The sequence below is a fragment of the Perognathus longimembris genome, chromosome 2 (genome assembly GCF_023159225.1).
Source record: "Perognathus longimembris pacificus isolate PPM17 chromosome 2, ASM2315922v1, whole genome shotgun sequence".
Lineage (NCBI taxonomy): Eukaryota > Metazoa > Chordata > Mammalia > Rodentia > Heteromyidae > Perognathus > Perognathus longimembris.
Genome location: NC_063162.1, coordinates 32,748,457 through 32,774,534, shown reverse-complemented (window position 1 = coordinate 32,774,534; position 26,078 = coordinate 32,748,457). Strand labels below are relative to the sequence as shown.

The following is a 26,078-nucleotide window of genomic DNA, read 5'->3' as shown; positions in this document are numbered from 1 at the left end:
CTGGGAAAATGAACAGAAGCAAATGTCCCTGATTATTCATTGTAGTTGACCTGGAATGTTGGGCTCTGGCTTACCTTTAAGGGGAAGTCCCGAGAGGCCTGCCTCTTCTCCCACCCTGGGGCTGCGTGGCTGTTATTCACTCCTACCTTTTCCCTGGGTCTGGAACCGGAAAGGTGGCCCAAACCAGCCCCGCCTCCCGTCTGGCTCTGAGCACATGGATATCATAATGGCACCGAGCCGAGCCCAAGGGGGCGGTTCTGTGGGCTGTAATCTCCGCCTCTGGAGGAAGTTCCGTGACATCACTGTGATGGACAGCTCATCAGCCTATTGCTAGTATCCAGTTAGTCCCTCCTCTTCCTGCCACCATTACTGTTATATAAACCCCTCCCCTGAGTAAAACCAGTGGAATTCCCAGAAGATTTCCCCGAGACGCCGCACGTGTCCCGTGTCGTTCTTTAAGTGTGTGAGGGGAGGAGGGGCATCTCTCGACTACACACCCCCCGAGGCTATCACGTAGACCTCACTCTGGCTTTGCCACTTGTGGGTCAGGTGGCTCATGCTTGAGGGTGAAAGGGGACTACACAGGAGGTAATAAGGCCCTGCACTGGAATGGAATAGCATTGAGTTCATTTCTTTTCCTTGATCATTTTCTCGTTTTTTTTTTTCATCTTTGATGGTCAGTATATCTTACTTAGACACTGACAAGTTAAACTTGGAAAAATAATAACCTCACATACTTCTTCAGGCTAAGAACTTTCTAGATAGTTAACAAGTAAGTCCAATGTCTTCTGCCAAATGGTTTTTATGGCTTTGTTTTCAAAGCTTGAAACTAAGTCATACCACAAGCCTAATGTAGCTGTTATCAGTCAACTGTCAGCACCTGGTCATCAAAAAGCCCTTAGCAAGCATTGCCATTCTTTCATGAGGACCAGACACAGGGTAAGAGCTCAGGACACATTAACCAGAGGTCTGCTGAAGAACACTGCAAGCATAGCCATCTGAAGAAAAACAGCATCAAACTTCAGAATAACTTAGAGATAGAACAGGGGAAAAATCAGTGAAGGTCATAGAGACAAAGCGTAAGTCTTTCTAAACAAGAGTTAATGCTGGAGGAGGAGGTACTTACGAAGACTGAGATGAAGTGAAATGGAGAAATAAAAAGAATGGTTTAGTAAGCCAATCTGGTCATGGTGGCTTACATCTGTAAGACAGGAGGATGGTGAATTTGTGGCGAGTCTGAACTACACAGCAAGATCTTGTCTCAAAAAGTAATTTAAAATGTAAATAAATAAAAAGAACAGTTTAGTGAAGGATAATCACTGAGGTGTTAACATTTTCTCTTTGAGAGGAATCAAATGAACTAAGTGCAGAGTAGAGGAAGCCACAGAAGCCAATGTGGCTTAAGTCCAGAAGAATAGCAAACAGGGAAGAATAGCAAACACAGCCAATATCTTCTGAATAAACCCATGTAATTCTACAATTGATTTTTTTTCTAAATTTGTACACCAATTGTTCAATGACCTTGCACAAATCACTGTTTTTATAGTTTTTGAAATGTCCCTATAAAGGGCCCCTTACAAGAGCACTTTCTGTACAAAATAAAGGATTGCAATGGAGCCATCATTCAAAGAGCTGCTCAGACCTTCCTTGTCTTCCAATCTGTGGGAAGCAAGGCATGTTGCCTTCTAAGGAGGTGACAGGAAGGGAGGGAGAGGGATGAGGAGAAAGAGGAAAGAGTATAGGAGAAGGGAGGAGAGAGAAGGGGCGTGCATGAGTGAGGAACAGTAGAGAAGAGAGAGAACATCTGAAGTAAGGATGCTGAGTCTAAGTAACTTCTTACAGCCATCCTGGTGCCTCTTGCTGGGTAGATCAGGTCTGGCCAGTGCCATCTTGGCCACATGGTGGATGGTAGGGTCTGGCATCCGGTCTTCACAGTGAGGGAAGGTGAAGCCCCTGCCTCCCAGGTGATGGGTGTGCCCAAATTCCTGGAGGCTGATAGGTTACTAACCCTGTCAGTCCAGTGCCTGGGACTGGGAGTTCCCTGTGACCCTGCCTCCTGACCTGACCCTACTTAGGCCTGGACCAGCCAGATGCAGTCATGTCATGCCACATGTCTCCATGTTCATCTCCTGTCTCTGGTCTGTTGGCTTTTTTCCTGTCACCATGGCATCCCAAAGGCTTGCCACTGGAGCTGAATTGGTTTGTTGATATTGTTTTTGTCCTTTCTTTCCTCTCCAGCCTTCATGGCTCAGTTTTCTAACATGTCAAGTATATTTGCGGGCTGTTGGTCTTTGAGGCAGGAGTTGACCATGCAGTTGCTGCCCTTTTAATAAAGATGTCAAGATTCGACCTCTCAAAAAGTGGCTACTCTGTTTTCTCACCATACAACACATCCATAACACTCTTACAAGACAATGCCTATGCCGCAACTGGCTCGTGGAAATGAGCAGTCTCCCTCACTGCCCCTCTCATAGCTGTTCTCTTGGGTAGCCGTGTAAGCAGAGGCTCTTCTACTCAGAGCTCCTATGCAACCATCTGCACTTGTGACTTTCTTTTCCATTTCTCAAGCCTCTGTTCATTTTCTTCCCTCAGAGTATCTCCCTACATGCACTGCCTTAATAGCAGGATATCCGAAGACTCAGGTCTATCTTCCCTGTTGGATGCCAGATGCTGCCATGACTTCCAGTCTCCCTCAGTAGGCATTTGTAAGTGCTACACGGCTTTTTTTTTTTTCAGTCAGAATTTAGACATGCCAACTATGTCCTCTATTCTACAGAAAACCCATCTAGGGGCTGGGAATATGGTCTAGTGAGAGAGTACTTGCCTTGTATACATGAACCCCTGGGTTCAATTCCTCAGCATCACATAGACAGAAAAAGCTGGAAGTAGCACTGTGGCTCAAGTGGTAGAGTGCTAGCCTTGAGCAAAAAGAAGCCAGGGACAGTGCTCAGGCCCTGAGCTCAAGCCCCAGGACTGGCAAAAAAAAAAAAAAAGAAAAAAAAAGAAAAGCCATTTACTGCTGTCTCTTAATGAAGAATAAAGGCCAAAAAACAAAACAAAACGGGAAAAACTGGAAGGTTAGAAAACATAAAATATTTTGTGGTTCATGGAATGATTTCATGAACATACTTTTCCTTCATTCTTCAAGTTATTACTGTTCCTAACCTTTCAATAGCTCACCCTGACCATAGCTTAAAACATTTAAATGACAGTTCACTTTTGGAATAAAGCCCAAGATCTTCATCATGTCATCTAATCCCTAACTTCCTCACATACCTGCCCCACTGTCCTGCCTCTAGACACACAGATTGCCTGTCAGATCTTCAAATGGACCACAGAGGTTTTGCACATACTTCTCCAAGTTTGTTAAATTGGTATTTCCATCCTGCATTTTTCTGGCTAATTCTTACTCTTCCTTCATGTTTCAGTTCCATTGTCAAAGAGATACCTTCTGTTCTGTTTGACAAGGCCACATTCCTTTAAGACAGCTCTGTAATCTTCCTTTTCTTAGAATATAACCCGATTACAGTTCAATTATATAATTCCTAGCCCTTAGCACAATTAAACTTTTATGTGTATTCCTATTTAAATGCCCTCCCTTTCCACCAATATCCTGGGAGTCATACCAGGGCAACTTGTATATCAATTTTTGCTGTGGCTATATCCTGGAGTCTAGTTTGATTCATGGCTCAAATAGTCCAGTCATTTAATAAGTGAATGGAACGTAATCATTTCTGTGTTGAGAAAAGTTAGAACAGTCAAGTCACAAATGTGGAAACCAAGTCTCACACAGTATAAAGGATTCATTTAAGGAGTACATTTGAGTCCAAGGTATTTGATATGAATGCGTTATTCTGAAGACTGAAAGTATTACATGGCACATAGAGGGACCCCAATTCTGACTTTGTTGAATGAATGAAGGGAAACAGAAATGGAAGAAGAAATTAGTGATGAACTTCACTATGGTTTTCTGTGTTAGAGGAAGAACAGTCATGAGGAAACATTGGTCATTTTGCTTCACCTTTAATTTCCAGCTGAGGTTGAGCAAGACAATCTCCATAAGGATGAGCTTGGAGATTCTAGCTTTTTCCTAACACCTCACAGTGTGGGATTCTACCTAATGGCAGGCACCTATGTGTAGTGGCTAACTTACAGAGTAGGCTAGATGTGACTTGATGTGTTGGATCATGTCTAATGTATTCAAAGAAGAGTTATCTTGATGTAACAAGAGTCCATTGTCGGGGCAATTACATCCAGAATAACTAACATAGGCCAGCTATAGGAACAATGGAAAGTTACTGCAGGATGTAAGGGAAAGCCATCTTCTCCCAACAATGGCGAGAGACTCATCATCTCACAAACAGAGATGTCCATTCTTATCCTGTCCCCTAACCAAAGTCTACACCAACGTGCTCCATGATCTAGAATTTGTTTACTTTTTTAATTCACCTCCCACCCACTTTTTGATCTGGGTTCTGCCTAGCTCAAAATTCATGCATTTCATGCTTACTGAGAAATCCTTTGACTCCTAAGGTCCAGCTCAAATGTCACTGGCATTTTTCTCTCAAGAAATGCTCTCTATGCCAGGCACTGGTGGCTTACATATGTAATCCTAGCTACTCAGAAGGCTGAAATCTGAGAATACTGGTTCAAAGCCAGCCCAAGCACAAAAGTCCATGAGATATGGGTGTGGGTATGCATGTGTATAAGTGTGCTCTACCACTTGACCACACCTCCACTTTCTGGTTTCTTCTGGTTAACTGGAGATAAAAGTCTCATAGACTTTCCTGCTCACACTGGCTTTGAACTGTGCTCCTCAGAATTCAGCCTCCAGTAGAGCTACGATTACCTGTGTAAGAAACAACACCCAGCCCACAAGAATGCTTATATCCAATTAACCAGAAAAAGGAACTGTTAGCAAAGAGGTGGCCTAAGTAGTTGAGCACCAGCCTTGAATAGAAAAAAAAGTGAGTATGAGGACCTGAGTTCAAGCCCAATAATGGTACAAAACAAATACTCTCTTGAACTCAATCCAACATCCTCCAATACTCCATGGAATTTGTTCATGGAAACATGATAGCATTAGTGGTTATCTGGTTATCTAGGTGTTGCATTATTGTTTGTCTATCTATGTATCTTTGTTTTCTAGCTATCTATCTTGTCTCTGTCCTGATCATTCTGCCAGCCTGGAAGAACCTTGAAAACAGGAACTATGTCCTACTCATGATGACACACAAGCATACAGCTGCATGCCCAACATTTAAAAATTCTGGGGCAAATGCTATGGACAACTAACCAGTAGATAAGGGAAGAATGAGTTTTACCATATCAGCCTATATAGCAAAGTTTACCAAGAGTTTTTAGTGACCCTATCTTAAACCTGTAGAAGTAACTCCAATGTTGAGAATTTCACGTTTTGTTTTGTTTGTTTCTCTGTTATTGTTTTTCTGTTGTTGTTTTATCTGTTGTTGTTTTTCTCTGTTGTTTTTTCTCTGTTGTTGTTGTTTTTTTCTCTGCTGTTGTTTTGTTTTGTGACAGGCTGAACTATGTAGCTCAAACTGGATTCTATCCCACAATCATCCTGCTTCATTCTCCTTGGGCTAGGAGGGGAGATAAACACCCTGTGCCCAGCTTCAAGCACTCTTACATGCAATAACAGAGCTTTTAGGAGAAATAAAATTGTATTCTATTCCTTGCCTTTGGCTACAGTGATTGTGTTCCTTTTCTAAGCCAAGCATAGATCTAGCTTTACATGTACTATCTCATTTAATCCCCAACAACTAGGTAAGTTGTTAGCCATCTCCACTTTCAAATAGGATCAATTGAAGTACAGTTATCTTTTCTCCAGGCCACAGGTAGGTAAGTGGTAGGCATTGCTATAATATGAACTTAAGTCAACCTCACCCCAGAACCTAACCTCCCTATCACCATGAGGTCTTCCACACAGTTTTATGGCCATCCTTGTTGTGTGATAAACTATGAGTAATTCTTTCCTTTTGTTTTCTTCTTTGTTACTTATTTATTATTTTTCTGACTTTGTAACTAAACCTAGGTTTTCACACGTGTAATTTGTTTTTCTAACACTTTTACTCACAATGAAATTTTTCACTTAGATACTTTACAATTTGACTTGGCAGACCTGATGACCACTTGAATCTTTCTCAGCAATACTTTAAGAACGTACTTCATACCATAGTATACTCAAAAAAGGATTAGGAATAAGGAAATTGAGAGACAAGGCAGTTACACAAATCTGGGTAATAATCCTAAATGTATAACCTCTTACCTGGTTGAAACAATCATTTCATTTTATCAATAGTCAGCTTGATCAAGTAATAAGCATTAACATTTGCCAAGTATTCGGATCATGTGCCAGATGCTGTCCTGAGCTCTTTACCACAGTCTCTTACTAAACTCATCTTCTTATTAACTGTTTTATAGAAGAAGCATTAGTGCAAGAGGCTGAGAAGTTTGCCCAAGGCCCCATTGTTGGATTTCAATTATGTCTGACTACAAAGTCTGATCTCTTAATCACGTAACTTATTCTCAGCATATGCCAAACTAGTCTAGTCTCTGCTTGCCCTACAATTAACAAAAGATACCCAGATAGATTTTTTTTTAAAGAAACACAACACTAAGAAGAAAGTACCTGATAAGGCCCAAATCGTGTCCATTTAGATCTACCATTTTCAAGAGTATCATTTCCTTGTCTGTGTTTGAAGAATACCTAGATGAGAGAATAAGAAACTTAGTTCTGTGTTAGAGACTCGCCCTTATGTTTTAAGCAAGAAAAACTGACATAAAAACAATAACATATCTTACAAAGTGAAGTACTTGGCTTGTAATAGTTCTATAAACTGTATCTAGTACCTATTCCTTATGTAAGGAAATGGATTACAATTACAATCAACAACATGGGCACTAGACCAACTAAATGAAGCTGAAATAGTTATGTTTATAATGATATAAGTAGTACCATAGAACATATATCTGTTTCTGAAAAAAAGGATTTGTCTTTGGTATTTTAATCATATCAAATTTACATGGAATATCTTAAAAAGAGCAGAGTGTACAAAAATAAATCACTTAACATTCACAACTCAAGTGTTCTTTTATATTCTTTCAAAGAAAATCAGATTATACTTTCTAAAAACAATTGCTTTTGAAAACTACACAGATAAATGTGAAATGTTAAGCAGATGATCTGGATGGTCATAGTACCTCAGTTCTTGTCTTCTATAAGAAACATGGTTCAGGCTGGGAACATGGCTTAGTGGTAGAGTGATTGCCTTGTATACATGAAGCCCTGGGTTCGATTCCTCAGTACCACATATATAGAAAAAGCCAGATAGGGTGTTGTGGCTCAAGTGGTAGAGTGCTAGCCTTGAGCAAAAAGAAGCCACACATAGTGCTCAGGCCCTGAGTTCAAGCCCCAGGACTGGAAAACAAACAAACAAAAAAAGAAACTTGGTTCATCACTCTAAGGAAACACAAACTATAGCTTGGGGTAGTGGTAATCCTTACTACTTTGAAGGTAGAGATTTGGGGATTGTAGTACAAGGCCAGCCTGGGCACAAAAAGTTTCATCTCTAAAAATGACTGGATACAGTCAAGTGTGTGTGACATACCAACAAATCAAGAAAGTGAAATAGGAAGATTTCAGACCACGCTATCTGCTATCCTGGGCATAAAGCAAGACTATCTTGAAAATAACCAACACAAAAAGGATGGATGAGTGGCTCTACTAGTAGAGTGCTTGCCTAGAAATCATAAGGAATTAAGATCTCATTCCAAACCTTAGTACTGCCCAAACAAACAAAAAAATTATCTCCTTTCTGAACTAAGATGATTTCTGGAGAGCACATAATAAAAGAAGTATTCATTAACAGATGTGTTGTGCACTTTTTTTATCTCAATTTTAGAAAGAAGCAAAGAAACATAAATTAAGATAAGTAGTAACTACCTAAGGTCATAGAGCTAGAAAGCAGTAAAATTAAGATAAGACTTCAGTTTGTCAGTGATTGAGGATCCACCCATACTGATCACCAAAGTGCAAACACACATACTAAAAATTGGTTTCTACATTGACCTCTTGTTTCCCTGCTTGTCTTCAACGTGTCTAAAAAACATTTTAACATTAATGTCTGCCATTCGACCAATGGTGAGTCCCACCATTCCATAAATTATCTCTGGACTGAGATTTTGTTGCTATTCTCTAAGGGAAATGGAGTGATCCTATTTTGACAATTTCCTCTCACCTTATTCGCTCAGACTGTGGATTCAGAAGGTAAGAAGTAGGGCTTCGGTTGATGTGCACACCAGCAACATTGCCTTTATTAATAAAAATTTTTCCAGGTTTCATATTTGTGTGTGCTATCTCAATGCTCTGAAAGTTAAAAAATAAAAAAGTTGTTAACTCTGTAAATGATTCCTACATCGCTCATATCCCCACTCCTAGGGTAAAAGCTGTAAAACACACAGTTGGTGTCAATCTGGAGGTAAATAGAAACAATCTAGTTGAAATGGAAGCAGTGCTGCATTGAGCCTTGTCAAAGAAATTACCACAGTGAAGAAGTAATGGCTCTGTCTCAAGGTTCTGGCTCAAGTGCCTGTGACTTGGACATAGCCCACTTCCAACTGATATTGGAAACTGCTGCTATGTGGACCTGCATTTGACAGTTGTGTGCTTTAGACACCTCTATCTCGGGTCTCCTAAAATGTTGTACATGGTCTGCCACAGAAACTTTTTCCTTCCATCTTTATCAGCTCTGAACTATGTAATACAGTCCTTCTGAACTCTAAAGATTTATTAACATATTTGTAGCCATTCTGCTTGTGTATGTATGTTTGTGTGTAAGCAGAGAGATAGTATGAGTAATTGAGATTGGGATAAAACAACTTGTAATTACCAGTGGCTATGTGCACCAAATGAACTCATTAGTACTTGGCAGTTTATAGTAGTCAAAATTGATTTAGCTTGTAAATGTACTGTTGTTCAAAAAGTCCTGATATCATATAAAGACATGGCTGTATCACTTATGTTTCTAATATTCCTCATTCATGATACTTGTGCAAAAAAATAATAAAATGGTAGATGGGAGTCATTTGGGAGTTGACCTTGCCAAAGCTACTTTTGTTTCCTCTCCCTCTATTTGGCCTTTTAAATGCTACAGAAATGCCTCATCTAAAGGATAAACAGATTACTCTAATTCTTTAGAAAGCTAAAAATCAAAGTTCAGAAAAAAAAATGCTAGGAAGCAGGTACTCGAAAGGGGTGGGATAAGGTAAAGGGGAAAGGAATAGAGGGATGGGGAGGAGAAGAAGGGGAGAATGCAGTCAATAATCCAATGTCTATCCTACCAAATTAAGAAGAGTGAGGGAAGGGATAGAAAAGACTGAAATGGGTGAGAATGCTGAAAGGGGTGACAATGATAAAGATGCATTGAATTTGTAAATTGTTTTGTTGAATGGCAATTAATTTGTACACCTACTTAAAGATGATAATAAAAATAAATATTTAAAATAATAAAGGATTAAGGTGCTAGCTGTTAATAATCTTTCTTTAGATTTAAAGAACTCAGAACAATGGGTGAGCTTTAAATAATATCAGAATGTATGATGCTTTCCTTATTCTTTGATTCTGTGCATAAACCTAAATAAATCATGCAAATTGATGTTTAACCTGGAGAATAATAATGTGTCTGTAACTAGCACTGGAAGGTCAAGGTTCATTGTAATGTTCTGGATAGAGGGCAGAAATGTGGACATGATATAAAGAAAACCCATGTCGTCTTCCTCTACTGTTCCACTGTCCCACCTATTCCTCCTTATTAAAAGCCCTTTCACTACTGAATTGCTAAGATGGATTTTTGAAGTGATGATCCCTCCATCCTCATCTACCCAACATCTTTGAATAAACCTGATTCCTTACCAAATCTCATGTCCCAGCTTTTAGATTTGAGGGCTAGTTGACAGCTTTGGGTCTGATAACATGAGGAAACCACTTCTGAAATGCATGCAAACAATAGTGAGCAAGACCTCAGTCTCTGGGTCTCTTTGTCCCATTGCACTTTGCCTACCTTCACGATACCAGTAACAATGTACTCAAAGGTTCGATTGCTAAATCCTTCACTGGCTATGAGAAACAGGGTGTACTGGAAAAAGCCACTTGGACCCGAGTGTGTGTGAGTAGCACTCAGGATAACGTTATCTCTTCTGTACAGGGACCCATATTTACTCTTCAATCTTTTCAGGACCTTCAAAGAAAATAAACAGGAGGATTAAGAAAGTGAAATGACAAAAGGCCTCTGAGGAGCTCAATCACTGCACCGTCCCCATTAAAATTCCTTGCTAGCTGCCCTTTTATGTTTCTGTATATTATCATAGCAAAAAATACATAGGAATAATAGTAATATCTACATGAACACAGGTATTATATATATATGTCAATTTTAAATATGACAATACCAAGAAATAGGTATTGTTAGCCTCCTTTTTTAGATGAGAACACTGAAAGGTATAGGTTATACAATTTTCCCATTGTCCTAATGAATGGCAGAGTCAAACTTCAGATGCAAGTCTCTATAAACACTATTTTTATTCATTCACTATTCAGTACACAAAATTAATAACATCCAAGCCCCTATCCTAAGCATAAGGAACATAGTAAATTTCTGCCTGGAAGATGCTTTCATTCTAAAGAGGGATATATATAATAAGCAAAAATATGCAGTATACTATCATGTAGTAAAAAATATTATGAAGAGAAAACATTCCTGGATAAGGAAGATGGTGGTGATGGGTGTTAGCAGTAAAGATCTTCCTGAAAGGGGCTTAGCAGAGGTGTAAATGAAGGAAGAAGTTTGTTGTGCAATATCCTTGGGAAAAGCATGTCAGTCCTAGTAAATAGACTCCTCACAGACCTTTTAACTACTCTATTGCTTCACTTTCCATGATGAAGAATTTAGTATTTCCTGGGATAGACTATTATCCTCAAGGGAAGCCAGCCACTGTGTGTAAGCAGCAGGGTATCTTTCCAATGGCTAGCTTCCAATCCTAACAAAGGCCCAAGTGGAGAGAAACTACCCAGTCAGAACCAACTTGCCAGCCATGTGAGTAGGCAACAGTAGAAGTAGATTCACCAGCCTCTGTCATGTATCCAGACAACTGCCACCCCAGTCAACATCTGCATGCTGCCTCCTGGCCCAGGATTGGTGACATGCCATTCCTCTTCTTACACAAGTCCGAATTGCCCAGCCCACAGAAACCATCAGCAGTACTGCTTGATTGTTATTGTTTTAAGTACCTGGATATTTGAATGATTGACTGTTCAGCAATAAATAACTAACACAAAGATTCCCAGTAAGTGTTCATTGCATTAGCTAATGAACACCAAAACATGTCTCAAGAAAATGGAGAGTATCCATTTCTAATTATGCCATAACCACCTATTATCTAAAATCTGATGTTATTATGGCTTCTTTGAGAGATCATTAAAATAACCCAACAAAAGTATAAAACCAAAAACAAACATAATGATTGCCTTGAGTATAGCACAGTCAGATAAACTCTGGGATTTTTTTAAAGCCCTCATCTGCACTGTTTGCCAATTTCTTTGGTATGAAAACTCTTGTCATGGTCAAATCCATATTACCAAGTTAACAATCAAACCACAACATTCCTAAATATTTAATAATTCATTCTGTTGAGCTGGTCCAATCCAGTTCTGCCACATCCCTGATCCATGCAGGCATAGCAGCTTAAGTACTAGCTATTCAACACACACTAAAAAAAAAAAAACAAAATCTATTTTACTTTAACTGAAGATCTACACATGCCCAACCCAGTTGTGTAGTCACAAAATCAGAAAAAAGATTTCACAAGTAACTTTACCTCTGTAATCCTTTCATGCTTTAAAATTGGACTGTTCGATTGTCTTGTCCATGAAAACAATGCTATGATCCAAGTGAATATGGGAGGGAAATGTGGTAGAGCACCACTAATATCGCTCTGACTAAGTAGCCCATGGGTTCCTTCTGTTTGACTCTTACTCCAGCCCCAATTGCTCATCCTTCCCACATATTCTCTCACCCCCTAACTACCACACTTATAAACAAGACAAATCTTTAAAGAGAGGGAAAATTGCCTAAGTCAAATGCTGATGTCGTACCATTCTACAAACAGACAGGAAGGTCGTAGAATATAAAGAACTGCATGTCCACTAAATAGCTCTTACCCACATTCATTTTATTCTTAAAGAACTATAACATAACCATTTTTGAATAAATGTGTTCATTCATGCTATTCAAGAATCAAGTTCTTTAAAAGATAGCAATTATGAGCTGAGTGCTGATAGCTCACCCCTACCTATAATCCTAGCTACTCAAGAGGCTAAGCTAAGATCTGAGGATCACGGTTCAAAGCCAGCCCAGGTAGGAAAGTCTATGAGCTTCTTAACTCCAATAAACTACTCAGTAAAAGCCAAAAGTGGGGCTGGGGATATAGCCTAGCGGCAAGAGTGCCTGCCTCGGATACACGAGGCCCTAGGTTCGATTCCCCAGCACCACATATACAGAAAATGGCCAGAAGCAGCGCTGTGGCTCAAGTGGCAGAGTGCTAGCCTTGAGCGGGAAGAAGCCAGGGACAGTGCTCAGGCCCTGAGTCCAAGGCCCAGGACTGGCCAAAAAAAAAAAAAAAAAGCCAAAAGTGGCGCTGTGGCTCAAGTGATAGAGGACTAGCCTTAAGTAAAAGAAGCTTAGGGACAACCGTCCAGGTCCTGAGTTCAAGCTCCAGGACCAGATACCAATTTTGAATCTTGAATCTTAGAACTAAAAGGTCTACAAACAGCATACAGAAATCTTATCCTAAACCAAAGTGTCTGATAGCTGACCAGCTACATAGGACTTTTGGGGAAGGAAACAAAACAAGTAACTATCCAATAACTATGTCTATAAATAGTCATTATAAACAATGGAGTTTTCCTTCTGGTAAAAGGAAGAACATTTTAAACAAAGTAGGTACATTAATGTGTGGGGTTTGTCTTCAGTTTCCATTCCATTTCCTAATGCTGGTACCCTTGGGAGCATAGAGGTAGAAAATCACCCTGTGTTCCTTCCTGCTTCAGTGCACAGAGATCCTCCCTAAACTTCCTTTTATACTGGGATTGTCATCAATCTCAGAGCTGCCTTAACCTAGGCGATGCAGTAAGCCCAATGGCATTTACTCAGCTGCATTTTTTTCAAGCCTTTCCTTGAGCTAACTTGTGGTAAATAAGTGGATTATATAAAGATCTCCCACTGTGTTTCAGAATGTAAGCAAAGGTAAACACAGGAAGAAATAGTTACTGGATAGTATTTACAAACCAACACATGAAGCTACTCCCCTTTCCTTACTGTACCCCAAATTCTACCTTTTGATTTTCTGTGTTTGCTGATAGTCCCACCATTCCCAATCAGAACCATTGTTGATCTGCAAAAAAGCAGTCTAGTTCAGTGGTAATGAAGATGCTTTCTGGCACCAAGAAGCTTAACACTGGATTTCAGCGCTAAAGGCTCCTTGCTGTATAACCTTGGATGACATACTTGATACTCTGCAGTTTGGTTTCCAAATCTATTCAGTGTTATATATCAGCAACTCCCTCACAGAGTTGTTTGGACAATTAAGTTAATGTAAAAAGCACTTAGAATAATTATCTGGCTGATCATGAATACTAGGCAAGTTAAACTCTCTCTCTCTCTTTGCAGACAACATGATCCTGTATCTAAAGAACCCCGTAGACTCTATTCCTAAGTTACTTGAACTGACCTAAAACTTTGGCAAAGTAGCAGGATATAAAATAAACCTTCAAAAATCAATGGCTTTTCTATATGCCAACGACCCGAAGACAGAGGCTGAAATCAGGGAAGCAACTCCTTTTCTAATAGCCTCAAAAAAACATGAAATACCTAGGAATAACCTTAACCAAAGCAGTGAAAGACCTCTATGATGAGAACTTTAAAAACCTGAAAATGAAAATTAAGACAGAACTAAGGAAATGGAAAAACCTCCCATGCTCCTGGATTGGGAGAATTAACATTGTCAAAATGGTGATATTGCCAAAGACTATCTACACAAATTCAACGCAATACCTATCACTATCCCAACCATTTTTTAATGAAATATAGGAAGCAATCCAGAAATTCATATGGAACAATAAAAGACCCCAAAGAGCAAAAACAATCCTAAGTAGAAAGAACAGTGCTGGAAGAATTACAATACCAAACTTCAAGCTGTATTACAAAGCTATAGTAATAAAAACTGCTTGGTATTGGCACAAGAACATGAGGACCAATGGAACAGAACTGAAGATGCAGAAATGAACCCGCAGAACTATGCCTACTTAATCTTTGACAAAGGAGCTAAAAAAAATAGGATGGAAGAAAGACATCTTCTTTAACAAATGGTGCTGGCAAAACTGGTTCAACACCTGAAACAAATTAAAACTAGATCCTTACATATCACCCTGCATCAAAATCAATTCCAAATGGATCAAAGACCTCAAAGTAAAATCAGATACTCTGAAAACATGACAAGAAGGAATAGGAGAAACACTTGGACTCCTTGGCACAGGAAGAAACTTCCTTAATAAAGGCCCAGAAATGCAACAAATCAAAGAAAGGTTGGACAAATGGGTCTGCATCAAACTGCAGAGCTTCTGCAGGGCAAAGGACATAGATTGCAAGATCTTTACTGGCCATACAACAAACAAAGGCCTCATATCTAAAATATATGCAGAACTAAAAAAATTAAATTCCTCCAAAGCAAATCCTCAAAGAACCAACAGTCCCCTCAACAAGTGGGTTAAAGATCTAAAAAGAGACTTCTCTGAAGAGGAAATGAGAATGACCAAGACACATGAAGAAGTGCTCTGTATCACTGGTCATAAAAGAAATGCAAATCAAAACAACACTGAGATTCCACCTCACCCCAGTAAGAATGTCCATTATCAGAAAAACTAACAATAACAAATGCTGGAAGGGATGCGGCCAAAAGGAAGCCCTACTGTTGGTGGGAACATAAACTTGTTCAGCCACTCTGGAAAGTGGTATGGAGGTTCCTCAGAAGGTTAAACATGGAGCTCTCCTATGACCCAGTAGCCCCACTGTTGGGCATCTACCCAAAAGACCACAAACAAGAACACACTAAAACCACCAGCACAACAATGTTCATCGCAGCACAATTTGTCGTTGCTAAAATATGGAACCAACCCAGATGCCCCTCAGTAGATGAGTAGATCAGGAAAATGTGGTACATATACACAATAGAATTTTTTGCCTCTATCAGAAAGAATGACATTGCCCCATTCGTAAGGAAATGGAAGGAAAAAATTATACTAAGTGAAGTGAGCCAGACCCAAAGAAACATGGACTCTATAGGGTATAATTGGTAAAGGTTTAGGCTAGTCACAGCAGAAGATCACAAGAGCCCTTATGAACATATAAAATAATGCTATGTGAAATGAACTCCATGTTATGGAAACCAGTGTTATATCACTGTTGTAATCATTTTCAATATGCCATGTGAAACTGTAGCTTTTTTGTTGTTGTTATTCCTCTTGTATCCCCTTCCTGTGGTTGTGCCCGTGCTATCACTGTCTCTCATCTGAGTACCCCTGAATACTGTATATACTTATATTAAAACTAGGGAAGGGAAAAGAAATATCAAAATCCAGAGACAAAGGATAAAAAGACAAATGAATCCAAAAGCAATACTTACAAAACCATTTGGTGTGAACCAACTGAACAACTCACGGGGAAGAGAGGGAAAGGGGGAGGGGGAGGGGAAGAAATGAGGGAGGAGGTAACAAATTATACAAGAAATGTACCCACTGCCTTACCTATGAAACTGTAACTCCTCTGTATATCACTTTGACAATAAATAAATAATAAAAAAATACTGTGTGAGTGTTAGCTCCTATATCTATTTGTCCTCAAACCTCACTGGCATTTAATTTAAACTCCAACCACCACATGATTTCATTGCTTCCATTGGATTAAGACACTTTTGCTAAATCAGCTTCCCATTATACAGAGAAAATTATGAGGCCAAACTCAAAAACACTTGCTGTAACTCTACTTTCCCTTTCTTGTTCTTTCAGCCTTCTAATACTTTATAAAATTCCCTGTATTAAATTCCTTAAATTTCCTCCACTTGAAATACCTGGTATGATTACCATTTTTCCAGTTAGACCCTCACCAATAGAACATCAATATTAAACAATCTTCTAATTTCTGTACTTGCTTCTAGTTCTACCTTATTCTAGTTCATATGAAACATGACTGCCAGGTTAATTGTCCTAAAATCATAATTATGTGCATATTACAAAAAAATTTCAAGACATTACCCACTGTATTATTAAAAAAAAAAAACACCTGGAATCCTAAGGTCTCCACAATGATGGGCAATAAATCTTTCAGACACATCTCCAAGTATATACCTCTTTGTCTAACATAACTCCTTTATCCCCTCAAAAAAAAAGTCTATAACCTTCCTTTGCAACTCTGTGTACCTGACATCTTCCATTTGATCTCACCCCTTCCCTGTTTTGCCCATTTAATATTCTGCACACTCCAGTACCATTTCTGCTATGAAAATCTTTTCTTCATTTTTACTTTTTGTTTCTCCTTGTGAAGATCTTAAAAGATTGTGTATCCACAAAGGATTTAATATATCTCCCTTCATGTGTTAGGGCTTAATTTTCTTACCCTTACATATGGGTAGGAACTAGTGACTTGAGAAATAGAGCAGAGTAATGGTGTGTAATTTCTGAAAGTGGGTCAGAAAAGGCATTGTGGCTTCCTCTTTGCTCTTTTTCCTGAGGGATTCCCTCTGACAGATTCCACCTGGATATGGAGTGCTCCACTGAGGCTTTCTACCAACAACCACAGGAGGGAACTATCTTAGAATTGGATCTTGCAGCTCAGGTCAAGCCTTCAGATGTCTGCATTCTTTGCCTTCACCTCGATGGGGAGACAACCTACAAAAACACCTCTTAGCCAAGGTAATCCCGAATTCCTAATTCATATGCCTTTGTAGAATAATACATTTGTTATTCTAAGCCACTCTATTGGAGGTAGATGATTATTACACAGTAATAGATAACTAATATGCCACTATAGTTGATCCTGTGGTTTACAACTACCAATGTGTTCCAGTTCTAGTCTCTCCTCCTAAGTCTTTAAATCACTGTTACAGAAACTTTAATATTCATATAAGAATACCCAAAATAATATAATGAATCACCCTTGTTACCCCGTTTCTACAGTGATCAACTCCTAGCCAATCCTGTTTCACTTGATGCATCTTGTTTCATTTTCATCTGATTCTTTGGATCTCTTCTCAATTGCCAGAGAAGCTGAAGGAAATATTAGTGATTATAATTGCACCCTCAAACATCTAGCCTGGATGAGTGATGTGAGAACATATATAAAGGTCATATGGAACATAATAAACTTTCCAAAAAAGAACACTGCCATTCAAAACAATGATGAGTGATCTGCAGAACTAAAAGCAAATTTTGATCAAGATCACTTGGATTGCAAAAATGATTGTTCATATACAGTGGTCTACTAGACTGTCAAGAAAGACATTTAAGATACTAGTTCCCACCACATTCATCCACAGACTTTACATTAAGTTACATAGTTTCTTTTCCCACTCAATTGCTTACCTCTAGACTGAGTCGCTGTGATATCATGCCTAATTCAACACTGACAAACACAATTCGATTTGATCCATCGGGTTCTGCCACGATGAAAGCCCGACTATACAGCCTTGTGAGGAGCCCCCGTGCAAACTGGCCACTTTTGCTATAGCCCATCTAAAGAGAAAGAGAAACTTAGAGCCATCTGTCTCACCCAAATACCAAAATCCAGGCCCAAATGTCTTCAGGCAGGCAAAGATAAAATCCACACAACTCTGTGAATGAGATGATGTATGGTCTGTTTTCAAAACTATAAATAAATAAATTCGGAATGATACTAGAAGCTTTAATCAATCTGCAGAAAAATGGAAAGGGAAGGACTGATAAGATTGTCAGAAGGCATTGCCCCATTTGTAAGGAAATGGAAGGACTTGGAAAAAATTATACTAAGTGAAGTGAGCCAGACCCAAAGAAACATGGACTCTATGGTCTCCCTTATTGGGAATAATTAGCACAGGTTTAGGCAAGTCACAACAGAGGATCACAAGAGCCCAATAGCTATACCCTTATGATCACATAAGATGATGCTAAGTGAAATGAACTCCATTTTATGGAAATGATTGTTATATCACAGTTGTAACTACTTTCAACATCCCATGTGTATCTGTAGTTTCTACTATTGATGATGTTCTTGTGATTGTATCTACACTATCTCTGTAATCTTATCTGAGTGTATGGGAAACAGTGTGTACTGGTATTAGAATTAGGAAATTCAAAGGGAATACCAAAATTGAGAGACAAAGGGTAAAATAAGAGAAACAGCAACAAAAGCAATACTTGCAAAACTGTTTGGTGTAAGTGAACTGAACACTTCAGGGGGGGAAGGGGGAGGGGAGAGGGGAGTATGAGGGACAAGGTAACAAACAGTACAAGAAATGTATCCAATGCCTAACGTATGAAACTGTAACCTCTCTGTACATCAGTTTTATAATAAAAACTTAAAAAAAAAGATTGTCAGAAGGTATTCACTGGGTTTGGGCAATGAAGAACCTGGTATGGCTCTGAAATCATATATCTACATTGGAGATTTGGGGGAACTTTTTTTCATTGATATGGAAGCTTTCTTTCTTCTAAGGTATTAAAAAGAAGGAAAGGTTTCCCCTATAAATCACCTTACATTGCAGGTAGGAACGTTCTAAAGATTAGTGGCTCTCTGCCACTGGTTATTTCTTTGTATAGTTTCATTTTCCTTCTTGTTATTATTATTTTTGGTCAACAAAAATCTATACCCAGTTCATCAGAATACGACCCCCCCCCCCAGGACTGCTTGTTCTCTCCTTCATGAGAGCATTGATGTAGATTGCACATTCCAAATAGCTGGAATTAATCCTTAGAAGAAAAGATTGTTTAGCAGAAGGGGTTAAGCTTTTGTGGACAAGTTCATGTTCTGGTTATGTAAGTATTGCCACAAATGGACATTCCTACCACCATGGCAAAGAACTTGCATGCCAGCAGTCAACAGAGCACCCTGACCCATTAAGTATTTTATCAGCCCACATGATTTTAATCAAAGTTGTATCTCATTTTTGAAATAAATATTTAACTGGCTTCTAACTAACAAAACTGTAAGAAAAGGAAGCCATGAGGCCACATTTCCACCCATAAAATATGACTACTGTACTTAACATATGAGGCATAATGAAATAACACTTGCCCTGTTTCTTGAGGAATGATTTTCTTAGTCCTAGATTGTTACAAATATATTGGAAAAACTAGAAGGCATGGCCAGGTACAATGTCTTATTCCTATAATCCCACCTACATAAAAGGCCAAAGGCAGGAGGATCGTGGCAGCATCAAGCAAAAACAGAAGACCTTATCTATAAATTAACTTTTAAAAAGTAAAAAATCAGAAACAAAACAAAACATTTTGGGGGCATGCCATAGGGGTACCTTCCAAGCAAGCTCAAACCCCAGTATTACCTAACACACACACACACACACACACACACACACACACACACACACACACACACACACACACACACACACCAGAAGGTAGTTATAATAATAAAGAACAAACAGAGGTCCTAAAATAATACAAATTTTTAATAGTCTCCTTCAGGAGTCCAGCATTTACTTACCAAAATAACATCTGATACTTGTCCTGTGCAGTCAGCTCGCCCAACACCTATATGGTAGCCACTGAAGTTCTGAAATACAGGAGGCTCCGAGGTACTAATACTAGGAGATGTTTGAGTATCTATGGGATCCAGGGTCGTTAAGAAACCATGAATTCCTGAATATAAAACAGAATAAGGTATTGGAGAAGAAACATTTTCCTGTATTTCTTCGTCTAGCTTCAACTCAATTTCAATGAAAAAACTGTGATATAGTCTAACGTGTGCAACACACATAATGAGAAATAGGAACTGTGTGAAGCCATAACTCTAAGTAGAATCTTTTTCTTGACCAGTGATATTTCAGACTAACAGTCAAGGCCCCTGGGAATACCCCTCAGCTTTTCCTCACCAGATTTTCCTAGTCATTCCCATCTACTTCACTCACTTTCTTTGCATTTCTGTTCCAGCTAAGTGAAACATAGCAGACTCCTGCCACTCAACCAGCCAAACCCAATTCTGAGGGTTTCTTTCCTTTATTCTCTCCACTCATACTTCTCTACTACTGCTTTCAGAACTGATCTATGTCCAAAACACCTAGATCCAGCTCAGCTCTTCATCTTCAAGATGCCACCCATTTATCTCAGCCCTGATGTGGCCTTTTTCTCTCTTCTAAAATCTTTCATTCAAACTCATTAAATCACTGTATACTTGCTAACATAGTCACATTGTTTTGAATTATTCTCATATTGCATATGTGTGTTTACATGCATATGACTATGTTAATGTGGGTATATAAGCACACATTTATTCATTTGTTTATTTATAATATTCAAATATACATGAATATCAAAGAAGCCAGAGTGACAGAGATCAAGAGGCATGTGCCATAAACAAACTATATGGGTTTAAAACCTGACTCTATCAGTTACATAAGCTATTTTGTCTCATTTTCTCATCCATTCAATGGCTTCCTAGGATAGTTTTCAAATAACTGTGTTAATATATATTAAAATTTGAAACAATGACTTGCATAGAGCTTTGATTCTCTTAACATATTTAGAAATTGTGTGTGTGTGTGTGTGTGTGTGTGTGTGTTTCTTTGGTTCTAGCCCAGATAACAGTCAAATAGAAAGCAATATATGAGTAGCAATTCAGGAATATGATAGCAGCTAAAGCCACAGCAGCACACATCCAAGAATAAGTTCTTGCCTATCCTGGGGTCTCAGGTTCCTCATATATGAAAATCACTATGCATAGGACTTATTTATATGCACTTTGTGAGAATTAGATGAAAACACTTGTGTAGAATTCTTACAATGCTGCTACACACACACACACATTCAAATATTCAACGTACAGTAGGTACTTCTAGAAAACTCGTTATTATAATTATAAATAACCTTGCTGATACTCTGTCTTCTAGTTCTCTAATTTTAAGAGCTATTACCAAGTAACTCCTAAGGATCTTTTCATTTCTAGCATTCTAGGTTTGTGCTCTGCCCACTGCTGAAACCGAGGAATCTCTGTTCCTCTGCATCCACAGATAATTCAAAGCACCAGAACATAAAGAATAGGGTGGAAAAGAGAAGAAGCTACAAAAGGGAAAAGTGAAATGAAAGATTCCATCTCCTTTCCCATTTTGCCTGAAGCCACCTCTCCGTTCAGTTTGGTCACAGTATCAAAGCTCCTTCTTTTCAGTTAACAGGTACTTATCCTACCACTGAAACAGAGGCTCCAGAAAAGACCCATTCATTGCTCAGTTTTTGTAGGGTCCACAGTTTTCAAGACCTAAACATGTTTCTAACATTACACTAAAACAACAACAACAACAACTAAACAATCAAAAGATACCACAAGTTACAGTTTTTGTTGCTGTTTGTTTGTTGACAACTTGGGAGATCTGAAGACTACATAGCATCATGAAAACAAGTACTAAAGTGAAGATGAGCTCTCTTGCACCAGATTTTATCCCCTCCCACTCTATTCTGGACCCTATCTTCTCATTGTTCCTTGAATTTCAGATGCCCTTCCCTAGAGCTTTTCACAGACAGTGACTTCCTATGGGCCTTGCTGTCTTCTTTTGCCTTCCAGATACAATGATGACAAAAACAAAGCAAGGAATAGAATTAGAGCTTAGGTTCTTGGGCTTTGGAAGATGAAGGCAAATACATGTGTGTATCTGTTGACTGGGTACTTAGGGGACAAAGGTAGATGTGATAAAAACTGCTATCAACACAGGCAAGGTAATTAATGTAAGAGGGAGAGAGCCACCTCAGACTGTTTACATACACAGTGAACTATCAGACAACACTTGCTCATCTTAGGATTCGCTGATTATCAAGAAATTCCCTTCAAACCTAGGAATCTCATCCAAGGAAACCCTTGCCACTGACCTTTGTGGTTTTCGATGGTCCCACTGGTGATAAACAAGAGGCTGAGAAGGGCCACTGTGATAGCCGTCATCATCACAAGGAGGAAAATCAGGAATATCTCCAAGGAAGAAAAGGTGCGTTTAGCCATTTTTCCTGAGGCAAAGTAAAGAGTTGGAAGAAATGGGTGAAGAAAAAGAGATAATCACAATTAAAATGTGCAAGCTTCACACTCTGAGGCTAAGCTTTCTTAGCTCTTTCCTGTGAGTACACCATGTCAAGGATGGCAAAAGCCTAGCTCATGGTTCCGTGTACAAAATGCATGATACATGCTCCAATCAAGTATGGCATCCTTTGCAAAGCTCAGATGTGATTTCCAAATCCTCAGTAATAATGTTCCTGGTTGGCAAACACCACCCATGACTTGGCAGTGACAACTAGGCTGAAATCAATTTTTATTCCTTGACTATATCATTCTACTTTCATCTAAGACAATGATGCTGGCTACAGGCCTATACGTGAAAGTGGTTCTGTCACTAAGGATAATTAAAACAAGTACAAACAAATGCTGCCTGTACCTGGGAGATGGTTGGCTTGGATTACAGCTCTGCTCTGTGGGTGTGATCTTTGCCATGTAAATGCTTACTTTGGTCTTTAAACATTATGTTCTAAGTTTCAGTTACCATCTGGATGGTTAGAAAAGGGCATGGGAAAAGGTGCTAGGCATCTCTGGCCTCAAGCTAGGCATTAGTAAACCTTCCCTTTCAGTGATTAGAACAATGGCACCCATTTTAGAAATAATATACAGTAATTATTTTTACAGATGTCTTTAGATGTTTTATTTCATCAGTCAAAGGGCCTACAGAAGTGAATAACCAATAGAAAGTCATGAGAAGTATGATACAGCAGTTAGAATTAACTACATAGTTTAAATCTGATTTCTACTGTTTATTAGGCAATGTTGGGAAATCCTGCTCTAATACTGAGCCTCAGTTTTCCTATCTCCAAAAAGGCATACGATGATAATTTTAGTATATATGTTCAGCATTCCTATATAGATACCATCATACAAGCAGTAGGAGAATATAGCAAATAATCAATTTTTTCTGCTATACAATAAATACTCAAATACTAGCATGTTTCATTAGGTTTCAGCAAATATTCTGTTCTTCCCTATCTTTAAAGAGTAAGCCAGTGCCTAATGGACTATTAGAATCAGTTCTCCTGAAACCTGAGCAATAATAGGGCTCATTGCTTAAGCAGCTATTAAAAAATGCAAAATAGCAACAAAAATATGTAGGTGGTATGGCCAGAGAAGTGAAGACATAGCTCAGTTTTGTTTCAAACTGACCTAGATAACAAGATAAGTAATAGCATTTGATTACTTCTCTACAAAGATAATTGGTACTTAGAAAAGTTCACCTTTCCTTTTAAAGTAGTTCATAAAATAATGTAGTAGTAGCTGTCTTTTATGTGTCATGGATTCTCCAAATTGCTCATTCCTACCCAGGGTACCTTATTGAGCTAAATTAATAGTTGGTCTTGTTAGCATTTGATTTTGCAACACATGGGCTAAAGGTTAAGTGTATCAATATAATAGCAAACACTTCAAAGATAAAGTAGAACTGGGAGTGGATAGAGAAACTGGAATATCTTCCCATACTTCCTAGTTTCTGAAAATCTATCTTATCTTTTTATTTCCCATCAGGTTCACCTTCTCCACCAGCATTAAGGACAATGTCAAATCTAGAGCAAAAATATTTAGGTCTGAGTCTTGTTGTCAACTTATAATAACAGTTCCAGGCACCGCAGTTTAAAATGTCCCTCTAAAATTCTAGTATCTAAAGAGATTTACTAGTCACTAGCTGCTTGTTCAATAAAATTTTAGGTACATTATTCTGTTTGTGCTTAAGGCTTTATTTTCTATAAGCCCTTGTGCAATGATTAAGAGCTGGACATCCCATCCCAAGAGGTGGGATTGTATACCTAAATATGAGCACACAGTAGGAGCTCATGTTATCAGTGATGGATATATATATATGTATATGTATATGTATAGACATGTATACACATATATGTACCATATATATACATATACACATATACCATATATGTGCCGTGTGTGTGTGAGTGTGTGTGTATGTGTATATGGTAGAGAGGCAGGACTAGTTTTGATCTTCCCAACAGATTATCACTGCCAATCTTCCCTACAAGACAGCAAAAGCGATTGATTTAATATTACATTTTCCTCTTCCTGGACTTAAATGATCTACCTTATGTGTCACCATTCTACCTTCCTGCCAGAATTACTGCCAAGACTTAAACGTGCTTTATAAACCACTTTAGCTGATTTTACCACCACATTTAAGGAAAGCAAATCTGGATTAGCACCAATTAGCTTCTTGATGATTAAGATCTCAATCTTAGTACTAAAACAGAGTTTGTCTTCAGAATGTAAATGTACCTAAAGGTGCTAAGCGCATGATTATAACTTAAGTAACTATAGATTTCATAATGGTTCTTACTTAATGTATAATAATCCTACAAGCTCAAGAGAGGCTCTTCTGACACAATAGCAGGCCATTTGCCATGTTTTTGTCTCACTGGAGTCTCTATTTTTATAGACGGTAACATTTTCTTAAAAAGTAACAATTTGCCAACATTTCCCAAAATATGAAAATGAGATAAAGCTTTAGGATTTTGTCAGAATGTCTGAGACAACAGAATGATTCATGGTTCTTTTCTCCCTCTTCAAGAAACAAAAAAAGTCATTCTTACCACCAGATTCCACTCAAGAGTGTGTTTCCATCTCAGGAAAGCCAACAATCATTTTCAATCTTGCTTCTTTACTCCTTGCTCCCTGTTTGAGTTAGAGTTCTCAGCACTTCTTGAAAGCTGCTGAAGAAAGATTTTCGTAGTCAAGTCCATGGAAAGATAAAGTCCACTTTTGCATAGCTTGTGGCCTTGGGCCAAAGATAAAGAACAAGGTATATTGATAAAATGAAAAAAAAAAGATTACTATGCAAATTCTCCTAGGATAGTCTGTTTTTGGAAGTAGATTTACAGACTTGTTGGACTGAAGAACATATTTTCTTAATGCACCTTTTCTAGAATAGTAAATTCAATGATAAATCTTCAAACTGGACCATAAAAAATACCAACTTCATTGATTCAGAATTCAACCAGTAATCAGTAAGTGTGGCAATGGATGTTGGGCATTTGTGTGGGTTATATATACCACTGGGCAACATTTATGCCAATTAAAAATTGAAAAATGATATTAATTTTTAAGCAATCATAAAGACAATGCAAAATTTTAGATTCACTGAAAAGACAAATACTAATAGGTGAATTATGTTATATAACCATTAAAAATAATATTTGGAGCTGGACATCATAGAAGATATGTCATCCTAATCACAGGAAGATCATATGAATTCAGCCTGTACACCACTAAGAAGGTCCTTAAATAAATAGGTTAATTAATAATGAAGTCTTCAGCTTACATTACCTACATAGTATGTAGGAAATGTTTCTCTTTCTATTTCTGCCTACTTTAGCCCTTTTATACTAAACTAAATCCTTTCTAAAACTTTCAGCTCATTCTCACTCCTTTTTGTGAGACAGGAGTAGATCTCAAAGACTTATGATTTTTGCATGCAAACTTGGAAGTTGGGGTGAGCTTTTATTTATTCTCCAATGGCAGACATTGGTAAGCCTGAGCCAGACATCAAATCTCACAAGCAACTTTCAAAACTTTCTTCAGCCAAGAATATATGACTTCAAGAAAAGGAGACAGCAAGAAAAGATAGACCAGAGCCAGGAGCAAGACTAGAGGGCTGTCTCTTTAGGACTTTGCGTTGAGAACTTTCCATCTATTTTTGGTGTCTGTGATGCTCTGTCTAGG

General features: G+C 38.4%; 1 protein-coding gene across 1 annotated transcript in view; it reads right to left on the bottom strand.

Moving 5' to 3' along the window:
* Positions 1-22,322, bottom strand: part of LOC125343128 (neutral ceramidase-like) — a 57,056-nt gene extending 34,734 nt beyond the window's left edge. Inside the window, exons 1-6 of the mRNA XM_048335404.1 lie at positions 22,196-22,322; positions 19,824-19,984; positions 17,708-17,857; positions 10,080-10,256; positions 8,259-8,386; positions 6,650-6,727 (exon numbers count right to left, since the gene is read on the bottom strand). Coding sequence (XP_048191361.1) covers positions 6,650-6,727; positions 8,259-8,386; positions 10,080-10,256; positions 17,708-17,857; positions 19,824-19,984; positions 22,196-22,322 — 821 coding nt within the window. The remainder of the gene's footprint in view (positions 1-6,649; positions 6,728-8,258; positions 8,387-10,079; positions 10,257-17,707; positions 17,858-19,823; positions 19,985-22,195) is intronic.
* Positions 22,323-26,078: the final 3,756 nt, after the last annotated feature.